Genomic DNA, 24,062 nt, shown 5'->3' with positions numbered 1-24,062 from the left:
GGGACACACCACACGGAGCAGTGGGTGTGGGCGCTAACGGAGCAGGCACCAGCCGAGCCCAGGATGGCAGGCATCAGGCTGTGGCAGCCGTGGGCAGCGCAAATGCTTGCAGGATTGGAGAGATTTTTAAGGTGCCACCATCAGCCTCACCTATTAAAGGGGGACTCTAGCCGCTCTGGAAATAAGGGAAAGAGGAACTGGGCCGGCCCCTGGGTGGCTGGCATCTCACCTTGTGAACTCTGATGGGAGCTCAGGCACAGGGGACGCCTGGAGAGAGGGACGAAGTTGGGACCTGGCAGCAGTTTGGAGGTGGTGGCACTGACAGGACTCTGGCTGCACGGTGGTGGCCTAGGAGTCAGGGTCGGCTGAGGGCCACTGCACAGGTGGTTCTGAGGTTCCAGGTACTGGCAACTTGAGAGATGGTGGGACATTTGTTATCGTGGGACATGCTGGGAAAGCTGCCGAGGGGGCTGGAGCCTTTCGCCCTTGCCGTGAGCCATCCGAGTGAGAACAAAGACCTGAGAGGCGTTTGCATGTCCGAAGGCTGGCTCCAGTAGATGTTCTTCATGGGCAGGGCTTGAATTCAAGCTCTTTGCTCAGCAAACGTGCCCTGAATACCACTAGGGAAGGAGCCTGGGGGTGGCTCCCCTGAGGAGGCAGCTCTGAAGCTGAGACTCAGATGACAAAGGCAGCCAAACAGCAGACTGCCAGGCCAGGGGTCCTCTCGGGTACTGTCCTTGGTCTGACCAGTTTCAACCGTTAAAGGCCAGCCCCGCCTTCTGCAGGAGAGGACAGGCAGTGATGGCCAGGGAGGCCCGAGGCCCTGGCCGAGGCCCAGGATGGCCTTGAGCTCTCCACTCTCCTTGGCTCATCAGGAGGCTGGCTTGCGTCCTCACCCTCCTCAGCCCTGCTTCCTGAGTGTCTCTTCTTTGACCTCAGAAGACTTGGTCAGCCTTGGGCACCCTGAGCACCTCCCTGCCCAGAGTGGCTCTCGTGGGGGCGGCCATGGGCGGGCCATACAGGATCGTTCTCCTGAGGTACACATGGTCTTTCCCCGGTGCTGGAGGCAGGGGTGTTCAACCTGGGGGCGCCACCTTCAGGGGACAGAGGAGATTGAGGAAGGACCCTCAGGTGGGCTGTTGAGTGCTGGGGAAGTGGCAAACCCCAGCTCCGTCCCCACCGTCTTCCTGCAGGTCTGGCTCCCAGCCATGAAAGCCAAAGGGTTGGAGATCTCAGGCACCTTCACCCGTCAGGTGGGCTCCATCTCCATGGACCTGCAGCTGACCAACAAGGCCCTGCAGGTCATGACCGACTTCGCCATCCAGTTCAACCGCAACAGGTGAGCTCCCCGGGCTAGCGTTCCAGGAGCCCTTGCTGGAGACCGCAGGGCTGAGGGCTGCCAGGGGCCTGGCACCTTTTCTGTGGTGAAGGTGGGTATTCCTCACAACCATACGTCAGGCCAAAATTCTCTAGTTTCCCCCCTTAATGTGCACTCCAGGGTACTGGGCAGAGGGGTAGGGTTTCTCCTCTGTTTACTGCCTTCTTCCCCTGCCCAAAACCCTCAGCTCCAGCTGAGGAGCCTGCCTTTGGCAAACATTCCACATGGCAGGAGCTTGGAGCCTCCTTTCCAGGCCTGAGTTGCCCCCAGCTTGAGAAGGCTGACGAGGAGAAGGCCTGCCTGCCAGCCGCCCCTATGTGGCAAAATTAAACTGTCAGGGCCTCTGGGAGCACTGGCGGCTCCAGGTCCCTTACCCCGACCTGGTCCCCCACACTGGGGATCGCTGGGGAAGCTCTGCTATCTGGCTCAGTCACGGTCTTTGTGGACCCAGCCGGCTAGGCCCAGCTCTCTGGGGGAGCCCGGGCAGCCTCTCCTGATGATCCTTCTTCCTGAGCGGCTCTAGTGATGAGCAAACTGAGCCTCTAAGAAGTTGACTGAAGGGGCTGCTTCCTCAGGGAGGGCCTGCGGGCTGGTCGGTCCTGACCCTCTGCCAGACCAGAGGGGGCAGGTGCTCTGCTGCCGAGCCTCACCTGGACCTGGAGGCCACAGAAACACTCCAAGCTCCAAGGGATGGTCCCAGTGGTCGCTCATGACAAACCCACTGTGTATTGAAAACTTTGTAGCTTCTCGGTCCTGTCCTAAGGGCTTCACAGTGTTGTCTCACCTGAGCCCCCTGCTAGCCCAGTGAGGTTGATGCCATTACTCCCCTTTCGGTACGTGATGACGCCTGGGCTCAGAGAGGTCACACAGCAGCAGTGGCGGAGCTCCAGGAAAGCCTGCAGTGCTGGGCCACCACAAGGGTCTGAGCGTCCCTGTGTCGCCTTCTGCTGTGTCTCAGGCAGGCCCAATTGCCATTGCGGGCAGAACACGGGGTGGGGTCAGGCAGCTTAAGCTCTGGATCTCAGCAGTGCCGTTCACCCCAAGGGGTCTGGCATGGGCCTACCCACCGCCCCAAGTCTCCATCTGGAAGCGGGGCTATACACCTGTCACTCTTTTTGTGCGGATAGGAGTTGGTGTAACGTCAGACACTCAGTTCGCAGCCTTAGTACCGTGGTGACATAGCATCCTGGGGCCTGTGGCAGGGGAACCTCTCACACTCACGGGGCTCCTTCCGATTGGTCCCCATGCTGCTTCCCCGAGAAGCAGGGCTTTCTCAAGTGTCTCTGGCCATGGCCAGCTCTGACCCAGAGAGTAAAACCTGTGTGTCACGTGGGATGGTCAGCTTCCTCCTGGGAGGTGGGAATTGGCAACAGTGACTTGGGCAGTCTGAGTTTGCGGTTCAAGGAAGCTTATAGGCCGCTGGTATTAGATGGCGCTCTCTGAAGGATGGGCCAAGGCCATGCTCACCTGGATCTACCCAGTGCCTAGCCCTGTGAGGCAGAGGCTGCAGCCAGCCTGAGACTCTGTCCTCCTGTCCAGGTGGCCATTGAGGAGTGGAGGGGCGGGTAGGAGTCTGTCTTTCTGGCTTGGGCATGGGCCTGGGTGAGGCAGGCTTACTGAAGAGGCTTCTTGCCAACTGCTGCCCCAGCTCTGGGGCCCAAGGAGCCTGTTCCCCTTGCCATCCCCACGGGGACTTCTCTCTCCCCAGCTTTGGCCTGGCCCCCGCAGCCCCCCTCCAGGTCCACGCACCGCTCAGCCCCAACCAGACCGTGGAGATCTCCCTGCCTCTCAACACGGTAGGCTCAGTCATGAAGATGGAGCCTCTGAACAACCTCCAGGTGGGTTCCAGGCGGGACCAAGCACCTCGGTCTTTCCACGCACACCCACCCCAGAGGAGGAGCCCCGTGGGGAGGTCTGGGGCCTGCCCTGTGCTGGCAAAGTGCTGTGTCTGTGGAGTCGTGCCCTTGTCACAGATGTACTCAGGAGGTCTGATCTGAGGGGATGAAGGGGCTTGGCTCCCAGGGAAGGCGTGTGAGGGAGTCTGCGGAGGTACGGGCACAGGGAGCGGACCCTGCCTGGGGCCTCAGCGGTAGAGCCAAGCATCAGGGATGGACTCAGGCCCCCTGTTTCTAGGTGGCTGTGAAGAACAACATTGACGTCTTCTACTTCAGCACCTTGTACCCACTGCACATCCTCTTTGTGGAAGACGGGAAGATGGGTGAGTTGGGAAGTCACCCCTGGGGTCCCTGGGATGGATGGATTGGACGGATTGGCTTTGTCCCATAGCAGTAGCAGAGTCCATGAGTCAGCTGGCCTCTCAGCAGAGCCCTGAGTGAGGGTGCACCTCTATGGGGCCCCCGGGGTCTCATTAGGCCAGCTGTGGCTGCCTCGGGGGGCGTGCCGTGTACTCTCCAGCTCTGCTTTTCGGCCTTGCCTTCACTCAGCCTCTAAACAGCTGTTCCCTGAGCCCTCTGAGGCAGGGGGCCCAGGCCATGCCTCCCACCCGATGCCCAGCTCCTGTGCCCTGGCTCAAACCCCTGAGAAGACTCTCCTAGGGCCCAGAGGGCTCACTTCCAGCCCGGGCTACGTGGAGCACTTGGCTCCCTGGCCTCTCAGTCATACCCTGTAACACAGGCTGACTAAGGAGCAGGCTGCCCAGGCAAGCGCAGGAGGAGAGAGCAGACGTGGGTGCTGGGGAGAGGGGTTCAGGCCCCGCAGCAGGAAGCCGGCGTCTTTCAGGGGCGGCAGGGTTGGCCACCTTCCTGGAGCTGCTGTGGTGGGGCTCCTGCCGGTCCTCGGCGTCCCGGCAGACCCACTTCCTGCTTGGTGTTACCGAGCGGCCTTGAGTTTATCAGGGTCCTGTTTTTCCTCCCCACCCCTGTCCCCAGAGCGGCAGATGTTCCTGGCCACATGGAAGGACATTCCCAACGAGAACGAAGCCCAGTTCCAGATCAGAGACTGCCCCCTCAATGCGGGTAGGACTCCTGAGCACCTCCCCCACCCCATCCACTCTGCCCTTGGCCTGTACCCTGTCCCTCCCCTGCCGCTCACTGAGGGGACTTTCTACCCCAGAGGCCGCGAGCAGCAGGCTGCAGAGCAGCAACATCTTCACGGTCGCCAAGAGGAACGTGGAGGGTCAGGACATGCTCTACCAGTCCCTAAAGCTGACCAACGGCATCTGGGTGCTGGCGGAGCTGCGCATCCAGCCGGGCAACCCCAACTTCATGGTGAGGCCCCCACCCCCCTGCTCTGCCAGCCCTGAGGCCTCTGCCTCCCCGTTTCAGGCTGCCTCTCCTGCCCTGCCCCATCCCAGGCCTGGGGGCAGCTCTGATGGGGGACAATCTAGCCCAACTAGGCTGGAGTCCCTTTGAGCCTGGTGCCAACTAGCACCCAAATTCTGTCCCTATAAAGGACCTTAGAAAGCTCTCAACTCAGTCCCATCATGTTGCCCAGATAAAACACCAAACTGGCTCTCAAAACAGTAAGTTGAACTAGAAGATTCTGTAAACATGGGCCCTGTGAGGCAGTATAGTTAGCGTAACTGGGCGGAGGCCCTGGCCCAGCTGCCCCTGCCTGCCTGAGCGCCCCCCAGAAGGACCGTGATTCCGAGCAGCTCGTCCTTCCCAGCCTTTGAGGCGGAGCCCAGTCAGGACATGGTTTCTGTGCAGTGCGTCGTTGTCCTGGAGGCCCGGATGCTGCTCCAGGCCCCCGAGAGGACCAGCCTCTGCTCCTTCCCCGCGCCTGCGTCTCTGGCAGGCATGGCCCTCCAGTCACTGCCCCCCGGGCCCTGCTGGTGGTGTTGGCTCTGGGGGTGGGTGGGGGCTTGGCGGTGGCTTCGGTGATGGTAATTTCGGTCTCCCTGTGTTTGGTTGCTGCATGTCCACCTTCCCTGCTGGTGCCCGTGGTGCAGGACTTGGAGGTTAGCAGACTGCTCTTCTCTTCTTCTTTCCCCTCCGTCCTCCCCAGCCACACCTTGCACACCTGTCTCTGGCTTGGCTCTGGTGCACCCCTGGCTCTCCTGGCCTCTCCTCACCCTGCTGGCCCCCAAATCCAGGCAGACACATGTGCAGGCTGCAGGCAGGAGGGCACACTGCCCTCAGTGGACACCCTGGTGCTTCCCAGCATGCATGGTGTGCACAGAGCCCTTCAGGGGAGACTGGGGCCCCCAGGGCCACTGCTGCTGATTTCTGGAACTCCATCCACCCCTCCCCTTCCTAAGTGCACCCTTCAGAAGCAGCAATTCTGGCAAAAGGGTGGTGGCACTTGTCTCTCCTCTGCCTGTGTTCTCCAGGCTCATGTTGCAAAGTGTCTGCTGGGCCTGCTTCCTGTGCAGAAAAGCAGGAGGGACCTGCGGGCCCCCACCATCTCCCAGAGCAGAAACCTGCTCCCACCCAAGCCCCGTGCCTCCTCAGGGACCTCAGTCCCCCATAGACTACGGGCACCTGGCAGCTCTGCAGGGTGGGGGCCAGGCACTCCCTCACAGCTCTGGCTGCTGATTCATGTTGCTTGCCGGAGGGCTGGGGTGGCTGGGCTGACAGCAGGTGTGTGGGCTGCAAGTATATTTGGTCCACACCCGGCTGGCTGTGGCAGCCGCCCCCTCTCCTTCACCACACATCTGCCCCAGCCGCACTGCTGCCACCAGGCCACGTGTGCGCACCACACTTCCATCTGGTCCCTACCCTCTCTGCCCTCCCCACATGCTCCTTCCCAGCCTGGTAAATGACTTCCCCGAGAGGAGCCCTGGGAATGAGGCAACCCTTCTCTCCCCTGCAGCTCTCCCTGAAGTGCCGAGCACCAGAGGTGTCCCAGCACGTGTGCCAGGCCTACGAGACCATCCTCAAGAACTGAGGCCCCGGCCAGAGCCCACCCCAGCCTTCCACCAGCCCACTGAGGAGCTCCTTGCAGAGGGACAGCGCCTCTTCCCAGGAGGGGCCTGGCAAGGCTCCTAGCCACCTACAAGGCTCCCTGCTCCTGAGGGCAGGGCAGCACCCCTCCTGGAATGAAACCTCAGTGTGCCCCTGTTCCCCTCTTCCGTTGCTGCTGATATTTAGGATCAGTGAGGAGGGGACCAAAGGAGACAGACAGAGCAGTCACAGAAGCTGGACAGGGTGACCCAGAGTTCTTTCTTTTTCTGATGCCTGAGGTACAAGGGTTCCCTTCTCAGGCTCCTGGCCCAGGAAGCACCCTGCCCCGCAGTCTCTCTTGGGTTGGTGTTAACAGCCCTCCCCCACAGTCCACCCTCATGGGATGGGCCCTCCCAGGCTGTCCTGGTGCACAGGGAGGGTCCCCTTGGTACCAGGAGAGCTACTCTGTCAGAGTGTGGGGTTCCCAGGACCTGCAACCCTACCCTCTCTCCCTGCACCCACCCAGCCTGGGGCCTAGCAGTCACGCCAGCTGAGCCACGGCCTCCCAAGAGCCAACCTGCACGGGGAAGACCCAGCAGGAGCTCCCAGAGGCTCTGCCCAGGCACCTGCTCCCCTGGCAGTTGCACACACCCCCACCCCCACCCCCTTGCCCCTCGTGCCCCCCGAGGACCGTGACTGCCTATGATACATTCCTCAGTGTCCCCTGGGCTCCCAGCAGAGACAGGGCTGAGGGATGGAGAATGCAGGCAAGCAGGGTGTGCCCTGCCCAGGGTTTCTTTGGGATTTCTCCTTAGTGTCTGCAACCCTCCTCCTGGCCTTCCAGGCATCAGCGCTGTCTGACAGAGCATTAGGTTCTCCTGTTACCGCTGTTTAATAATAAAGATTCTGCTTTTGGCAACCACGGCCACTTCTTTCCCTTTCCACCAGATGTCAGAATTGAAAACTGCCTCCAAGTGGTTGAGGATGGTTTTCTGAGCCCTGCTATCTAATATATATATAAATAGAGACTATATATTGTATGTTTACTCTTATTTTCAAAAAGAGAAAGTGAATAAAAATGATGACGTCAAGCCTGTCCCTGGCCAGTGTGTCAGGTCCTGCCTGAGGCTCTTCGGGTCGGGTCTGGGGCCCCCTGGAGTCCAGGGTCAAGCCCTTGGGCTGTGTGCCAGCCCCTCCCCCACAGCATGCGTCCCTCCGCCCTGCCCTTAAATACTGGACTCCCTGGCACCTCTCCCGCTCCTGATTCCAGCTCTACCCAGCAGACTCCGTCTGGCCTTTTGATGTTGGCCTTTTGATGTTCCTTTTGGTCTCCTTCAGCTCCCTGCCATCAGGGAAACTGCTGGGAGAAGCTCTGGGGGAGAGGGCTCTGGCAGGCAGGCTGCGCACCAGGCCTGTCTGGGCAGGCAGGCTCCGCACCCTGCAATTGCAGCTGGCTGAGTGTGGCACTAAGCTGACAGCCACCCAGCTGCCACCAAGGACTCGCAATGCAGCCCTAGTCCTGGCATTGGCCCGGCTGTCGGGGGGCGGGGAGGGGGGGGTAGTGTGCGGGCGGGGCAGCCAGTCCCTGGGCAGGGCCTTCAGCGGCAGAGCTGCCCCTGGGTTCTCCGTGCCTCATGGCTGGTAGGCCTTCAGCCTGCTTCTGAGAAAGGACCAGGTACCTCTGACCTGTTTCAGCCCCAGCCGCTGCACCCTGCCTGCCTCTGATGCGGGGCTGCCTTCCCAGCTGCCTGAGGACCAGGCATTAGCAGGGGCACCTGGCCCTCCACTGTCCCACCTCTGACCCTTGGGTATTGTCATACTGTCCTGGAGACCACAGCCCAGGCCCTGGATTGCGGAGCCCTAGTTCCCATGTCACCCGAGAGCCCCAGGCCCCAAAGGCCCTGCAAAAATGCAGCTGGCGTTCCCTCTGCCTGTGGACTAGAGGACCAGAGTTTTCAGTGCTTGAGGAGAGAGACTCCTGCCCTGGCCTGCGCTGTGGCCTGCCCCTCTGACACGCGGGAGGCCCACTCAGATGCCCTGTGAGTGTGCCGCCGGCTGTGCCACCCAGGGACAGCACCCTCCACCACTGAGGGCAGAGGAGTGGGAGCGCAGGGGAGCCACACCCACCCGGTGGGGTGTTGACAGGCGACTTCAGGCCCAGGGCTAAGCCCCCAGGGGTGAGGTGGGGAGAAAGGCTGGCCTGGTCGTACAGAGCACCTTGGACAATCGCCAAACATCTTGGGTTTGCCTTCCCCCTCCCTGCTCAATTCAAGCTGTGGCTGGGCCTCAGCAGTTGTAGGCAGAACCTTACCGTGATTTTGCCCTCTCCCACCCACACGGTGCCCAGCACGTTGGGACCCAGCAGTCTTAATATACTCGGGGAGCAGCCGAGGCAGAGAGAGCATGCTCACCCCCAGTTCCCCGAGCCCGGGCTTTATCACATAACCGCGTCAGGAAAACATGGGCCCACTGGAGGCCCGGGGCTTCAGGAGGGGTGCTGCAGGGGATCTCCAGTCTGCGTCCTTCATCGAGAATCCACCACGTGCCTGCTCCCCTCTCCTGGCACTGCCTGGCCCTGACCTGCTCAGCACGCTCAGGGCCTGACGCTTCTCAGGGGCCTTGGCATCCGCAGAAGATTCGCCAGCGTTCTGGGCCTTCCCAGCCACGTGGGGGGATGCAGCAGCAGCCAGTTATTTCTGGAACGTCCAGCGTAAACCGGGGCCTGATGTCCCCATGCGCCAGCCACTGTATTACGTGGCTTACGTTATTTCCTTTTTTTTTACATGGCTTCACTTTACATTTTTTTAATCTCTAGTTAGTGGTTTGCTGTATTTGTATTATCTTATGGAGTGATTCTGGACCACGGTAAGGTGAGCCACACAAAGAGTTGAGGTCTCTCTCCCACCTTCCCTAATTCTTTTTTTTAAGATTTTATTTATATATTTATCTTTAGAGGGGAAGGAGAGAGCGAGAGAAACATCCATGTATGGTTGCCTTTTGTGCATCCCCTGCTGGGAGTTGGCCTGCAGGGAACCAGCCTGCAACCCAGGCATGTGCCCTGACTGGGAATCGAACCGCGATCGTGTGGTTCGCAGGCCTGTGCTCAATCCACTGAGCTACACCAGCCAGTGCAAGTAGTTCTTTTTTAAAATTTTTTAAAAAATATATTTTATTAATTATACCATTACAGTTGTTCTATTCCCCCCCTTCATTCCCCTCCACCCTGCACACCCCTCCCGCACTTTAGTTTATGTCCACATGTCTCAGGTTCTTTAGATTCTTCTATATTTCCCACACTATTCTTGCCCTCCCCCTATCTTTTTACCTACCGTCTATGTTATTTATTTTCTGTATCTTCTCCCCGCTTCTCCTCCTCCCACTCCCCTGTTGCTAACCCTCCAATGTGTTCTTCATGTCTATGGTTCTGCTCCTGATCTAGCTGTCCTCTTGGTTTGCTTTTGTTTTAGGTGTGGTTGTTAGTAACTGTGAGTTTGCTGTCCTTTCACTGCTCATATTTTTTATCTTCTTTTTCTTAGATAAGTCCCTTTAACATTTCATATAATAAGGGCTTGGTGATGATGAACTCCTTGAATTTGACCTTATCTGAGAAACACTTGATCTGTCTTTCCATTCTCAATGAAAGCTTTGCTGAATAGAGCTATCTTGGATGTAGGTCTTTGGATTTTATCACTTGGAATACTTCTTTCCAGCTCCTTCTTGCCTGGAAGGTCTCTTTTGAGAAATCAGCTGACAGTCTGATGGGAACTCCTTTGTAGGTGACTGTCCCCTTATCTCTTGCTGCTTCTAGGATTCTCTCCTTCATTTTAATCTTGGCTAATGTAACTATGATGTGCCTTGGTGTGTTCCTCCTTGGGTCCAACTTCTTTGGGACTCTCTGAGCTTCCTGGATTTCCTGGAAATGTATTTCCTTTGCCAGATTGGGGAAGTTCTCCTTTATTATTTGTTCAGATAAGTTTTCTACTTGTTGCTGTTCCTCTTCCCCTTCTGGTACCCCTATAATTCAGATGTTGGAACATTTAAAGATGTCCTGGAGGTTCCTAAGCCTCTCCTCATTTTTTTGAATTCTTGTTTCTCCATTCTTTTCTGGTTGGATGTTTCATTCTTCCTTCTCATCCACTCCATTGATTTGAGTCCCAGTTTCCCTTCCATCACTATTGGTTTCCTGTGCATTTCCCTTCATTTCAATTAGTTTAGCCTTCATATGTTCCTCTAATTTGCAGCTAAAATCAACCAGTTCTGTGAGTATCCTGATCACCAGTGTCTTGAATTGTGCATCTGAGAGGTTCGCTATTTCCTGGTCACTTAGAGTTATCGGCTCTGGGGCTTTGAGTTCTTCTTGAGCCATATTTTGGACTGTTCGTGCCTGTTACATATGAGGAGCAGAGCCCTAGGTGTTCACCAAGACGGGGCACTCAGTCGCTGGGTTGTGACACTGTATATGGGGGCGGGGCCAAAGGAAAGCAATGGCGGGCCCCCTCTGCTGCCTCCTGCTGCCACCGCAGGCCACGTGGTCTGTCCCGCTGTGCTCGAATGTGTGACCACGGTCAGCCCATCGCTCTGAGCCCTCACTGGGTCAGCCCGACACGAAGCTGCCTGGGCGCTTGGGGTCGGGGTCGGGGGTGAGGGTGGTCTTTCTTGCCTGTCCCCACTCCACTGCTGGCTCCGCCCCTCTTACCGTCCTGGTTGACCGGTTCATTGTTGTCGGACTTCCGTATAGTTCAATTTTCTGTTCTTTGGCTGCGTCTTTGTTCTCCAAACCTTTGTTGTATTCAAACTTGGTTGTGGGAGAAGGCACAGTGTTTCCACCTACACCTCCATCTTGGCGGAAGTCCCTGGTTAAAGATCTTTTTTTAAATTTTTATTTATTGATTTTAGAGAGAGAGATACCGATTTGTTGTTTCCCTTATTTAAGGCATCCATTGGTTGATTCTCATCTGTGCCCTGACTAGGCAGCCTTGTCGTGCAGGGACGACCCTCGAACGAAATGAGCCCTCTGGCCAGAGCCCATCCTTCCCTACTTCTTAGTTTCCCTCCCTAGAGGCAAACTTTGTTGCCAGAGTTTGGTGTTCTTCCAGGAATATTCTGTACATGTAGGTAAGCAGATACACAGAGGTATTTATCAAACGGGTGGTAGCACACCGGACACACTGCCAGCAGTTTGCTTTTCTCACCCCTCCGTACCAACCGGCCCACATCAGCACCCGCGTCTGCCAGCCAGTGCCGGCTGGATGGAGACGCTTTGGGCTGTTTCCGTCTGCTGCCGTTCTAAGAACCAGCGCCGTGAATGCCTTCCCGCACGTGTCCTCGTTCAAGGGCACAAATGCAGCTGCAGGATCTAGCCCCAGAGTTACCGGACAAGAGAGTGTACGCATTTTACCTTTTCTATTTTAATTCTTGTTTTGAAAAGGAAATGCATTCACATTGTTCAAAACCCAGGATAGACGTGAAAGCTTCCTCTTTTCTCACCCCAAAGAGAACCATTGTTACCTCCTAAAGAGACTCAATGATGTCTAATAGGTCTTTTTTCTTTTTATATACAAATGGTAGCTTGGAATACATGCCGTTCTGCACCTTATAGCTTGGAGACTTTTCCCTTACCAGTCCATCATAGAGAGTCCTAGTGGCTTTGCATGACAGTTGCATGGTTTTCCAGTGAACAGGGGTGCCATCCTGAAACAGGACCCCCGAGATGTCCCTTGAATAGTGTCTACCAGTGTTGCTGATGCTATTGCAAAGAACATTCATTTTCATAGATCAATAAGTTCCTGAGATGGAAACTGCTGGGTCAGCCCTAGCTGGTGTAGCTCAGCGGGTTGAACACAGGCTGTGAACCAAAGGGTCACCGGTTCAATTCCCAGTCTGGGAACGTGCCTGGGTTGCAGGCCAGGTCCCCAGTGGGGGCCACGTGACAGGTGACCACACATTGATATTTTCTCTCCCTCTCTTCCTCCCTTTCCCTCTCTAAACATAAATAAATAATAAAATCTTTTTAAAAAGAAAGAAAGGAATTGCTAGGTCAAAGGTAGGCTCATCCGTTATTTTGATGCTGTTGCTAAAACTTCTCTAACTGACATGCCCACCAGCCAGGACTGAGATTTCTCTCCCCTGCTTCCTCACAAACTGCGTGCCAGGCTGACAGGTGAGACATTGTATCTTACTGTGCTTTGAGCATGCCTCTGTTCGTGTGTTCCTGAGCCATTTATATATCCTTTTCCACAAGCTGTCTTCACCCTTCTTGCCCATTTTTCTTTATGGTTATTGGTCCCTTTCTATGTCTCCCCATTTTGGTACTGCTTTTTACTTTTCCTTGCTGAAGTTGTTTTTTTATGCAGTCTTCTTTTAATCTCTTCTTGTGTCTAGTACTTACCTGATCTTAGTGTTTGCATTTCCATCCTGTTCCATCTGGGCTTTATGTTAGAGATGAGGTTGGCATCCAACTTCCTCTTCTCCCAGATGGTTATCCAGTTGTCTCCACACCCTGTACTGAATAATTCATCTTCTCCCCACGGATCGAAATGTCATTTTATCATACACTAAATATATATGAGTGCGTTTGTGGATCTGCTCTGTGCCAGAGAATTTGTCTATTCATGAGCCACTGCATTTTTGAAGATGTATTGCATCTTTATATTTTCATAATTTACGGTAGCCTCTTATTTGCCTTCTTTGTTCCATTTGAACTTTAAAAGTAGTTTATTTAAAAAATACTGATGGAAATATTTTTTATTTAGATTACATCAAATATTTATATTAACTGATGGAGAATTGACATCCTTATAATGATGTCAACAATAAAGGCCTGGCTGGTGTAGCTCAGTGGCTTGAGTGCAGGCCTGTGAACCAGAGGATCGCAGTTCGATTCCCAGTCAGGGCACATGCCTGAGTTGCAGGCCAGTTCCTGGCAGGGGACGAATGAGAGGCAACCACACATTGATATTTCTCTCCCTCTTTCCTTCCCTTCCTCTCTAAAGGTAAGTAAATAAAAAATCTTTAAAAAAGATGGTGGCAACAATAATACCACCTTCATATCCAAATATAGGTGTAGATGCCTTTCCACTGGTTCATGCTTTCTTTGATATCTCTTTGTAATATTTTGGTTTCTTCATTAAAAGTTCTTGCATGCATATTTATTCTTTTTAGTTGGCATACAACATTGTATTAGTGTCAGGTGTATAGCGTAGTGACTCAGCATTTTTACATACCTTATGATGTGATCATCACACTAATTCTAGTAACCATCTGTCACTGTGCAAAGTTGTCACAATATTATCGACTGTACTGATTTATTCTCTTTTTTTAAGATTTTATTTATTTATCTTAGAGGGGAAGGGAAGGAGAGAGAGAGAGAGAGAGAAATATCAGTGTATGGTTGCCTCTCATTCGTCCTCTGCCAGGAACCGGGAACTGGCCTGCAACCCAGGCATGTGCCCTGACTGGGAATCGAACCTTGATCGTGTGGTTCACAGGCCCGTGCTCAATCCACTGAGCTACACCAGCCAGGGCTGTACTGATTTATTCTTGCATTGATTCGAGTCTTGTCTTTACCATTTTCTAAATGTTTCAATTACAGTGACATAATTTTTATTAGTTACAGGTGTACTGCTCAGTGATTAGACATTACATAGCTAATTAAGTGATCATCCCAATAAATCTCACACGCATTTGACACCATACACAGGTGTTACGATATTACTGACTCTATTCCCTATGCCGTACTTTACATCCCGTGACTGTTGTAACTGCCAATTTGTACTTCCCAATCCCTCACCTTTCTCACCCATTCCCCCAACCCCCTGCCACCCGGGAAACAGCGAAATGTTCTCGTAGCTTATCTATTTCTCTTGTGCTTTTTTATTTTTTAGATTCAGTTGTTGATAGAGGTATATTCATTGCCATTTTATTGTTCATATTTCTTCTTCTTCAAGAAGACCTTTAACATTTTTATAGTTATGTTTTATTTTTTTAATTTTTCAATATATTTTATTCATTATGCCATTACAGTTGTCCTATTTCCCCCCTTCATTCCCCTCCACCCTGACCCCCCCACCACCATTCCCCTCTTTAGTTCATGTCCATGTATCTCAAGTTCTTTAGATTGTATATTTCCCATACTATTCTTGCCCTCCCCCTGTCTATTTTCTACCTACCGTCTGTGCTACTTATTTTCTGTACCTTCTCCCCGCTTCTCCTCCTCCCACTCCCCTGTTGCTAACCCTCCATGTGATCTTCATGTCTATGGTTCTGCTCCTGATCAAGCTGTCCTCTTAGTTTGCTTTTGTTTTAGGTGTGGTTATTAATAACTGTGAGTTTGCTGTCCTTTCACTGTTCATACTTTTTATCTTCTTTTTCTTAGATAAGTCCCTTTAACATTTCATATAATAAGGGCTTGGTGATGATGAACTCCTTGAATTTGACCTTATCTAAGAAGTACTTTATCTGTCCTTCCATTCTAAATGAAAGCTTTGCTGAATAGAGCTATCTTGGCTGTAGGTCTTTGGATTTTATCACTTGGAATACTTCTTTCCAGCTCCTTCTTGCCTGGAAGGTCTCTTTTGAGAAATCAGCTGACAGTCTGATGGGAACTCCTTTGTAGGTGACTGTCCCCTTATCTCTTGCTGCTTCTAGGATTCTCTCCTTCATTTTAATCTTGGCTAATGTAATTATGATGTGCCTTGGTGTGTTCCTCCTTGGGTCCAACTTCTTTGGGACTCTCTGGGCTTCCTAGATTTCCTGGAAGTCTATTTCCTTTGCCAGACTGGGGAAGTTCTCCTTTATTATTTGTTCAAATGAGTTTTCCACTTGTGGCTCTTCCTCTCCCCCTTCTGGTACCCTATAATTCAGATGTTGGAACATTTAAAGATGTCCTGGAGGTTCCTAAGCCTCTCCTCATTTTTTTGAATTCTTGTTTCTTCATCCTTTTCTGTTTGGTCATTTTTTTCTTCCTTCTGGTCCAATTCCTTGATTTGAGTCCCAGTTTCCCTTCCATCACTACTGGTTTTCTCTGCATTTCCCTTCATTTCAAATAGTTTAGCCTTCATTTGTTCCTCTAATTTGTGACTAAAATCAACCAGTTCTGTGAGCATCCTGATCACCAGTATTTTGAACTGTGCATCTGATAGGTTGGCTATTTCTTGGTCGGTTAGAGTTATTGGCTCTGGGGCTTTGAGTTCTTCTTGAGCCATAATGTTTTGGTCTGTTTGCGCCCCTTACCTATGAGGGGCAGAGCCCTAGGTGTTTGCCAGGGCGGGGCAACTCAGTCGCTGGGTTGTGACACTGTATGTGGGGGCGGGGTCAAAGAGGGGCAATGGTGGTCCTCTCTGCTGCTTCCCGCTGCTGGGGCCTGCGCGGTTCATCTCACTGCTGGCTCCTTCACCTGGTTTGTCTGCGGGAATGTGTGACCACCGTCAGCCAGCTGCCTTGCACCCTCACTGGGTCTGCCCGTCGCAACCCCATGCCTGGGATCTGCCAACCGCCACCCGCTCACCTGTGTTGGTCTGGCTGAGTTTTCCTGTGCAACCCTGCTCCGCCTGTGGCTGGCTCCGCCCCTCTTACCGGTCTGGCTGAATGGTTTGTTGTTGTCGGACTTCCGTTTAGTTCAGTTTTCTGTGTTTTGGTTGCGTTTTTTTTTACTGAAACTTTGTTGTATTTAAACTTGGTTGTACGAGGAGGCACAGTGTTTCCACCTCTGCCTCCATCTTGGCTGGAAGTCCGACCTTTAACATTTTATATCATACTGGCTTGGTGGTGATGAACTCCGTTAGCTTTTTCTTGTCTGGGAGGCTCTTTTATCTGTCCTCTGATTCTAAATGACAGCTTTACCAGATAGAGTTGTCTATTTTTTGCTTCTTTTTATAAATGGCTCTTTTTCATATATAATATATTTGTGATCTAAATGTATATTTATAACTATATAAAATATAAACATCAGAATCATATTAAATAACACAAATTATATAATACATAATTTTTATAAAAAATTGACTTGAGAGAGAGAGAGAGAAACATTGATTTGTTGTTCCACCCACCGATGCACTCATTGGCTGCTTCTTGTATGTGCCCTGACTAGGGGTCAAACTCACAACCTTGGTGTATCAGGCCTACGCTCTAACCAGCTGAGCTACCCACCAGCGTCTGTGATGCATCCGATTTCAACAAAACTGCAGACCTTCTTCAGACTTCACTCGCTTTCCCACTCGTGTCCTCCTTCTGTCCCTGGATCCCACATCCCTTGTGGTCGTCATTTCTCCAGAGTCTCCTCTGCTCTGTGACAGGCTCTCAGACTGTCTTTGTTTTCCATGACCTTGACAATTTTGAAGGGTACTGGTCAGATATTTTGTAAACTACCCCTCAGTCCAGTTTGCCTGATGTTTTTCTCAGGGTGAGATGGGAGTTTTTAAGAAGACCAGCCCTGGCTGGTGTGGCTCAGTGGATTGAGCGCGGGCCTGCGAACCAAAGGATCGGGGTTCAATTCCCAGTCAGGGCACACGCCCAGGGTTGCAGGCTGGGTCCCCGGTTGGGGGCGTGTGAGAGGCAATGAATTGATGTATCCCTCATACATTGATGTTTCTCTCCCTCCCTTCCCCTCTCTCTGAAAATAAATAAATAAAATCTTTAAAAAGAAAACCAAAGTGGTGCCCTTGTCACATCACCTCAGGGGTACCTGCCATCAACATGACTTAGCACTGTCACGTGAGCCTGAGTCACCTGGCTAAGGTGGCGTTTACAGCTTCCCTGCTGGGAAAGCACTTTCTCCCCGGCGGTGCTCTGTTCTCTGGGAGCAAGCGCTAAGTGCAGCCTGCAGCCTAGAAAGAGCATGTGTGTGTGTGTGTGTGTGTGTGTGGCGGGGGGGGCAGGGAGTAGCTGCGTAAATTATTCGGCGTTCTCTTCTCCCACACTTATTTATGAAATGATTTATATTAGTTTGGAGCCATATTTATTTTATAGTTCTGGTTTAAGGCAAAACCACATTCCTCTTTTCTTAAACTGCTTCAGCTTTGGCCACTGGGAGCTCTTTCAGGTGGATCCCATTCATTCCCCTTTGACATGCCACCATCCTTGTGTTCCTTAGGCAACTTCCTTCCTCTCTGGCACTCACTCCAAGATGCTCCAGGCTCATCTCGTAGTGTCTTGCCCCGACCCTGGAATCAGCCATTTTTCTCCAAGGAGTCTGGTTCCTTTTTCGGCGAGCAGCATTCGAAACCAAGGTCTGGGTGCTAGGTGTGCTGGCACTTCTTGGCTGTCTCCGCTGGTGTACTAGAAAACGCCTGTGTGCATACTCACCCAAGTATACAGAAATACCTCTCTATGATGTTTTATGATTTGCATATAAAAGTGAAATGTTGCCCTGCTTGGTGTGGCAGCTCAGTGGATTGAAGTGCCAGCCAGTAAACTAAAAGGTTGCTACTTTTTTTTAAAAGATTTTATTTATTTACCTTTAGAGGGGAAGGGAAGGAGAGAGGGAGAGAAATATCAAAGTGTGGTTGCCTCTCCTGCGTTCCCTGCTGGGAACTGGCCTGCGACTCAAGCATGTGCCCTGACTAGGGGTCGAGCTGCAATCCTGTGGTTTGTAGGCCTGCGCTCAATCCACTGAGCTACACCAGCCAGGGCTGAAAGGTTGCTACTTCTGTTCCCAGTCAGGGCACATGCCTGGGTTGCAGGCCAGGTCCCCAGCTGGGGATATGTGAGAGGCAACCAATCAATCCATGTCTCTCATACATTGATAATTCTCTTCCTTTCTTTCTCCCTCTCTTCCCTTCTCTCTAAAAATAAACAAAATCTTAAATTAAAAAATTACTTTATATGCACAAATTTTATCCCCTCCAGCCTTGCTAAACTGGTGTCTCTCTCTTCGTGTCATCCCATTCTGTCCCACAACCACGCTATGAAGATAAGACCATTACGATCCCTTTAAAAGGAAGGGGCGGAGGCTTGGAGAGTTTAAGTGACTCGCCCTGATGATACACCCCGGGACAGGCTCTCACTTCTGAAGCTGGGAAGCCCTGACTGCACCACCTCCCGTGTTCTGATGGCTGTGGACCCTGCTGGCTTTAGGGGGCTGACCAGTTACACTCCATGGGTAGCGGCCTTGGGGTGGTGACCAAGGACCCACTATAGGCCGGGCATCCATGTGGTCAAGGTGATCCCCATTCAGGGCCTGGGACAAGAGGCACGGAGCTGTAATTCATGGTCAGGATAGACCATGATTAATGGCCAGCGAGTGGCCCCGATGGCTGGGCCAGAAGAGTCCAGAGCAAATGCCGCTGGAAGCTGGCTGCAATCCAGGGAAGGGCTGGAATTAGGCCAGTTAGGAAGAAGCTGTGTGGCAAAGGCTGGGACTTGGGGTGGTGGGCACCCAGCTGGCTGGCTTTAGGTGGCTTTTAGCAATGAACCGGGGGATGCAAAATCCCCACACAGTGCATGTCCCTGGCTAGGCCCTCTCAACCCCACTTTCTGTGACTAATCCTCTAGGGCTCAGCTTAGGTGTGTCATCAGGTCCTTCCTGGATCCCCATCCTTGGGCAGGCTGGTGCACCCTGGGTCCCATCAGGCCCCTGGGCCTCAGCCAGCCCAATGCTCCTGTTTCCACCTGTCTGTGCCTGACTGTATATCTGTTACCCTCGGCAGCCACAGAGGGCGGGCCTGGTACCCAGCGTCCGGTCCCTGGTGCTGAGGCAGCACATGCATGGATGCTTGGTGGGTGCTGCCTGGAGCACTGCAGGGGAGGCACGGGAGTGGTGCTGCAGCAGCCAGCAGCCAGCAGCCAGGCTGCCTCTCCTTAGGGAAGGAGGGAGGGATTGATGAGAGAAAATCCGAAATGTACATCGCAGGCAGACAGGCAGCCCAAGGTCTCTGGCTAAGAGGGGCAACACCTGCTCACTCCTGTCACTGCTTAGCTCAGCTCCCCTGCTGATGGTATCTTCCTTAAAGTCCCTCCCCCCAGGGCCATAGATGACCTGCTCCTGAAGCCCCACTAGCCCCTGGGCCCAGATGAAGTTGGGCTCCTCAGGAAGTCAGGCTCCATGGCCCCGGGTCCTGGGTTCCGGTGCCCGTGCCGCCACTCTCCTTCTGGACAATGTTGGGCAAATCATGGCATCCCCCCGAGCCTCACTGAGCACGCACGCAGCTACGGGCCAGGGCTTGAAACACCACTGGTCTTTCAGAAACAGCAGCTGCAGCCAGCAGTGCTGATGGAAGGGTTTCCTAAGGCATGAGTCTATGGGACCTCGTGGGAACTTCAGGACATGCCCTGTTCTGAGTGCACTCCATCATTCCAAAACCGCACACTGAGAAACCACCCTGGGACCTGGAGACGCCCCCCACCCTGCCAGCCCCGGTGGCTGCTCCTGAAGAATCCCTGCCCGAGAAGACACTCTGTTGGAAAGTGCAGCTGGCTCCCAAGGGTGGGCAGGAGCGAGAAGAGAGGGTGCCCCAGGCAGGGGAGAGGGCCCCACTGAGGGCCTTAAGGAAGACCAGCCTGATGAGAGCGAGCCCCACACCCTGCTGAGCACCAAAAGGGAAGGGAGCCTTAGTCTATTTACTCCCTGCCTTGTTCCCCAAAGGTGATGAGGTGAATCACAAAACCCAGTAGCCTGGAAAGTTCCAGAGTGAGAGGGGAAATCGGGTGACGGGGAAAATCATGGCAGGAAAGGAAGGCAGAGCCAGGAGTCACCACTCACTGAGCCTGAAACAACTGCTGAAGGTAGTCACACATCTGACTCTGAGCTCCCTACTGGCTGAGGAGAAAAGGGAAAGCAGGCCCAGGTCCCTGGTCCAACGTGGGAGGATATAAGCTCACCCCACGCCCTGAAGAAACCCCCTCTGGTTGCCATCATCTTCTCCCTGGAGGCTGCGCCCCTCCCCACTTCAGGGTTTAGCTCCTGGTCCTGCCTGCCACCCCCCGCCCCCAACTGAGGTGGGCATGTTGGTGTGCTTACAGTTCCTAGATCCCATGTATTCTGGAACCTTCTCTCCTAAAATAGGAGTCCCCCCCCCCCTTTCTTTTAAAAACTCATCTCAGCATCATGGCATGCAGTAGGCGAAACCCTTGGTCAGTGCAGAAACGGGAAAGTGCCTTCCACCCAGTACCTGCATCCGGTCGGAGAAGTGTGAGCCCCTCTGTAGGGAGGAGGCAGACGGAGGAGAGGGCAGCTGGGCGAACCCAGACCCGCCAAGCCCGACGGGGAAGGAACTTCCATCAGCTCCGGGGAGGGAGGATTTGAGCTTGGAGGGAGCTACAGGTGGAGACTCGGGCAGAAAATTTGGCTTTAGCCGTGGTAGAGGTGGTGGCAACCAATTTCTAAATCTTTCAGCCCTGTTGAGGGGCAGGGATTTGCGACTGAGCTGACGGGCGACCTGGTGCGCGCTGGGCTCAGCACCCAGTGTCTCGCCCTCCCTTGATGTTTGCCGTTTGAAATATTCTGCAGCGCTGACCATTTGCTTCTGTGGGCAGAGGAAGGTGGGAGGGCTCCTCAGAGGAGCCCACCTGGCTGCTAGTCAGGGGTCACCCCCTGCCCCTCAACTTTGGAGAGCACTCTTAATCAGACGGAGGTTCCAGGCTGAGGCTGCAGATTCGGGGATCACCTACCTAACAGCTTAGCAAAGGGCCCGGCCCTATAGTAGGTTCTCAAGAAATGGTGTCCGCTTTTGATGGATGCGGAGCCGAGAGCCAGCGCAGTGCGGGACTCGCCCAAGGTCACACAGCGGAAGCCGTGTCCGACCCAGGGCGGCCCGAGTCCCGCGGGCCGGGGTTTGTCTGAAACCAGCTTCGGGGAGCGGTGCAAGGAGGAGCGGACGTGGGCGAGAAGGGCTTCTATTTTGAGCGGATGAGAGGAGCGCGGTGCGCGGAGGGGCTGGGTTCCTCCCCGGGCTCCCAGCGCCCCAGTCACCTTCTCGCGACCCTTCCCGGGAGGGGCGTCCCGGGCGAGTAGGGGGAGGTGGGAGGGGCAGCAGGCGGTTACCTCATCGCCTCGCTCGCGCCGCCGGCTGGGGCGGTGACTCCAAGCGCCCGATCGAGAGAAGGACGGAGGGATCGCAGCGCCGAGAGGCAGCACCGGCCCCTGCGCCCCGCTCCACTGCGGGACCCTCGCGGCGAGGAGGTCGGATCTCAGTGCTGCGCGCTGCGGGGCGGGGGGCTGTGTCTGCGCGTCGGGTCTGTTCTCTCCGAGCTTCGGTACCCACCGGAGCTGCTCGTGCGCCGGTCGTCCGCCTGCTGACCTCCCGCCGCCAGCTCAGTCCTCTGGCCTGGTCTCTCCGGCCCCGGCTGCTCCAGCGGGCGATGAGGAGCGCCATGGGGCCGGGGCACACCGGGCAGGGCGCGCGGGGTGCACGGAGCGGCGCCGGCCCATGAGGCTTCCCAGAGCAGGGCGCGGCAGCGCGCGCCGGCCATGGGGGGCAGCTTGCGGGTGGCCGTACTGGGAGCCCCGGGAGTGGGCAAGACGGCCATCATCCGCCAGTTCCTGTTCGGCGACTACCCGGAGCGCCACCAGCCCACGGATGGGCCGCGCCTCTACCGGCCCGCGGTGCTGCTCGACGGCGCCGTCTACGACCTGAGCATCCGCGACGGTGATGGCGCTGGACCCGGTCAGAGCCCCAGGGGTCTAGAGGTAGCGGCTCGAGGGTCGGAGAGGGGTGTGTCAATGTGTGTGTGTTGAGGGTGGGGGGAGTGCGGACACACCAGTGTGTCCGCGTGGGCAGCCCCAGGTTGCCCAACTGTGTGCACGGACTAAAGGATGGATACGTGTCCGGGTGTTTGTGTGTCTCTCCCTTCTTGCTGGCCTGGAGGTGCCCAAGGCTGGGCGATTTTGCAAAGTGGTTCTTTCTCGTATAAGTGCCTCTGTATTTATTTGTCTACCTCCGCTGGTGGGTCTGGATTAGTGCGTGGTGGAGCATAGTCGTGCCTCCCCCAGGGGTAGGCGTTGTGAATTTGGGGCCTTGAACAGAGCCGCATTGGGAAAGTTGGGGCCAGACACAGGGGTGTACTTTCTTGGGGTGGGGATGTTATTTTCTGCTCCCTCATTTCTGTGACCTGGAGCAAAGACTTGTGCAGGAATTCGTGTAAACTCCAGGACAGACATTGAATTCTTGGAACTGGGTGCCTTGGAGAGGTGAAGAGGCAAAAGCAGGCAGGATTAAGCAGGGGTTCCAGGAGGGGTGGCCTTTGGGCTGAACCTGAAGTTTTGATTAAAAGAAATGGTAAAAACATTCCAGGTGGAAATAAAATAATGTGTTTAGACCTGGAGACCTAAACGTTTACAGCTGCCCACAATAGGCCCCGTGCTTTGGAATTAGTTTTAGGGATGGTAGTAACCACACAGATGGTGCAGAGAGGGGAGGGGCCTGATCGAGTTGAAAGCTGGAAAGAGGAAGAAACTAGAGGCAGAGAGGAGGCCTAGAGTGAAGTAGAGCTGGTGGCTGACCAACTTCAGGCAAGGTTTGGACATTTTTACCCTGGTGGCCATGGGAATTCGGTGGGGGGGGGGGGGCGCGGGGACAGGGCTCACGGAGGAGGATGGGGACCACCGAGGTCTGAGGATGAACTGTGGGTTTAGCGTCAAGACCCCTGCAGAAGGTCGGGGCGCAGGAGAGTGGGGAAAGGGCGCGGGCAAACCCCAGCCTTCCGCCCCCAGGAGTGGCCAGATCCTAAGGACTGGAGCCTGCAGGACACGGACGCCTTCGTGCTCGTCTATGACATCTGCAGCCCAGACAGCTTCGACTACGTGAAGGTGCTGCGGCAGCGAATTGCAGAGACCAGGTGAGGATGAGAGGATGCAGCTGGATTGAGGGGTGGTGAGGAGAAGGGGAGCTTTTGTCAATTTGGTCAGGCCTTTGCCCAAAGGGAGTAAGTGGGTTCTTTCGCCATCATGGGCCTGGTTTCAGGCTTGCTGAGCCAGGCCTTTGTCTATGGAAAGGTCTTTGGCTCACATGGGTCTGGTATTTGCTGGGGGGTGTCTGGCCGCAGGAGAAGATGCTCTTGTGTGTATAAGCCCACTAGGGGAATTACCACAGGGTCCTTAGCACCGTAGCCCTCATTCCCATCTGGCCCCCAGGCCGGCAGGCGCGCCTGAGGCACCCATCCTCGTGGTAGGCAACAAGCGGGACCGGCAACGGCAGCGCTTTGGGCCTCGGCGCGCTCTGGCTGCCCTGGTTCGCAGGGGTTGGCGCTGCGGCTACCTCGAGTGCTCAGCTAAGTACAATTGGCACGTGCTGCGTCTCTTCCGCGAGCTGCTACGCTGCGCTCTGGTGCGCGCGCGGCCTGCACACCCAGCCCTGCGCCTACAGGGGGCGTTGCATCCCGCACGCTGCAGCCTCATGTGACAAAAGTGGACCACATTCTCTGATTGGGAACGGGCATTTTGACGGGAACAACCGAGGACCTGGACTGGACGAATTTGCCAGTTATTTTCGGATTGGACAGGACAATCTCTTCCCTGATTGGATGAGGAAAGCTCCCACCCTGTCTCCTGGAGGACGACAGGCCTCTCTTTGAATCTCACTGGACCCAGCCAAGGCCCCATTCGGACAAGATCAGCCGTTTCTGGGATACGGAGTCATGATCTCATTGGATGGAAGGAGCTTGACTATGAATCTGATTGGAAGCTCCCGGACTGCTCCTGGAGCCCTTATCGGACAAAATCATAAGTCATATATCTCAGGAGATAATAAAGGGGGAAACAATTCAAGTGCACCTGGCATTTCTGAGATAGGATAGTCGTAAGCCTAGAAACAAGCTGCCAGGCTTTGTCCCCAAAGATTCAGCTAACTCCCGAATCTCAACACGTATCTGAGGCCCCCAAAAGGGTATGATGGTCCCAAGGATGAGTC

General features: G+C 54.4%; 2 protein-coding genes and 1 non-coding gene across 9 annotated transcripts in view; all 3 read left to right on the top strand.

The window, feature by feature from the left end:
- AP1B1 (adaptor related protein complex 1 subunit beta 1) overlaps positions 1–7,141 on the top strand; it is a 46,628-nt gene extending 39,487 nt beyond the window's left edge. For 5 of the 7 annotated variants that reach the window (XM_037052446.1, XM_037052447.1, XM_037052451.1 and 2 more), the window contains 7 exons: positions 1,194–1,339; positions 3,087–3,216; positions 3,512–3,596; positions 4,267–4,353; positions 4,451–4,605; positions 5,289–5,297; positions 6,152–7,141. In XM_037052446.1, the coding sequence (XP_036908341.1) occupies positions 1,194–1,339; positions 3,087–3,216; positions 3,512–3,596; positions 4,267–4,353; positions 4,451–4,605; positions 5,289–5,297; positions 6,152–6,226 (687 nt within the window). In that variant the 3' untranslated portion in view covers positions 6,227–7,141. The remainder of the gene's footprint in view (positions 1–1,193; positions 1,340–3,086; positions 3,217–3,511; positions 3,597–4,266; positions 4,354–4,450; positions 4,606–5,288; positions 5,298–6,151) is intronic. The other 2 variants (XM_037052450.1, XM_037052452.1) reach the window with 1 other exon arrangement.
- Positions 1,855–1,951, top strand: LOC118991383 (small nucleolar RNA SNORD125). Its single transcript, XR_005067409.1, has one exon. It is a non-coding gene; the product is annotated as a small nucleolar RNA SNORD125 (small nucleolar RNA).
- Positions 7,142–20,710: 13,569 nt separating the features above from the next.
- On the top strand, positions 20,711–24,009 carry RASL10A (RAS like family 10 member A). Its single transcript, XM_037052445.1, has 3 exons — positions 20,711–21,844; positions 22,868–22,992; positions 23,288–24,009. The coding sequence occupies exons 1-3, from the start codon at positions 21,626–21,628 to the stop codon at positions 23,553–23,555; spliced, it is 612 nt and encodes a 203-aa protein (XP_036908340.1). The 5' UTR covers positions 20,711–21,625; the 3' UTR covers positions 23,556–24,009.
- The last annotated feature ends 53 nt before the right edge of the window (positions 24,010–24,062 follow it).

This window comes from Sturnira hondurensis, unplaced genomic scaffold (assembly GCF_014824575.4).
Source record: "Sturnira hondurensis isolate 20B ecotype Veracruz unplaced genomic scaffold, ASM1482457v3 Scaffold0007406, whole genome shotgun sequence".
Lineage (NCBI taxonomy): Eukaryota > Metazoa > Chordata > Mammalia > Chiroptera > Phyllostomidae > Sturnira > Sturnira hondurensis.
Note: the sequence above shows the minus strand (reverse complement) of the source record. Positions and strands in the feature narration are given on the sequence as shown.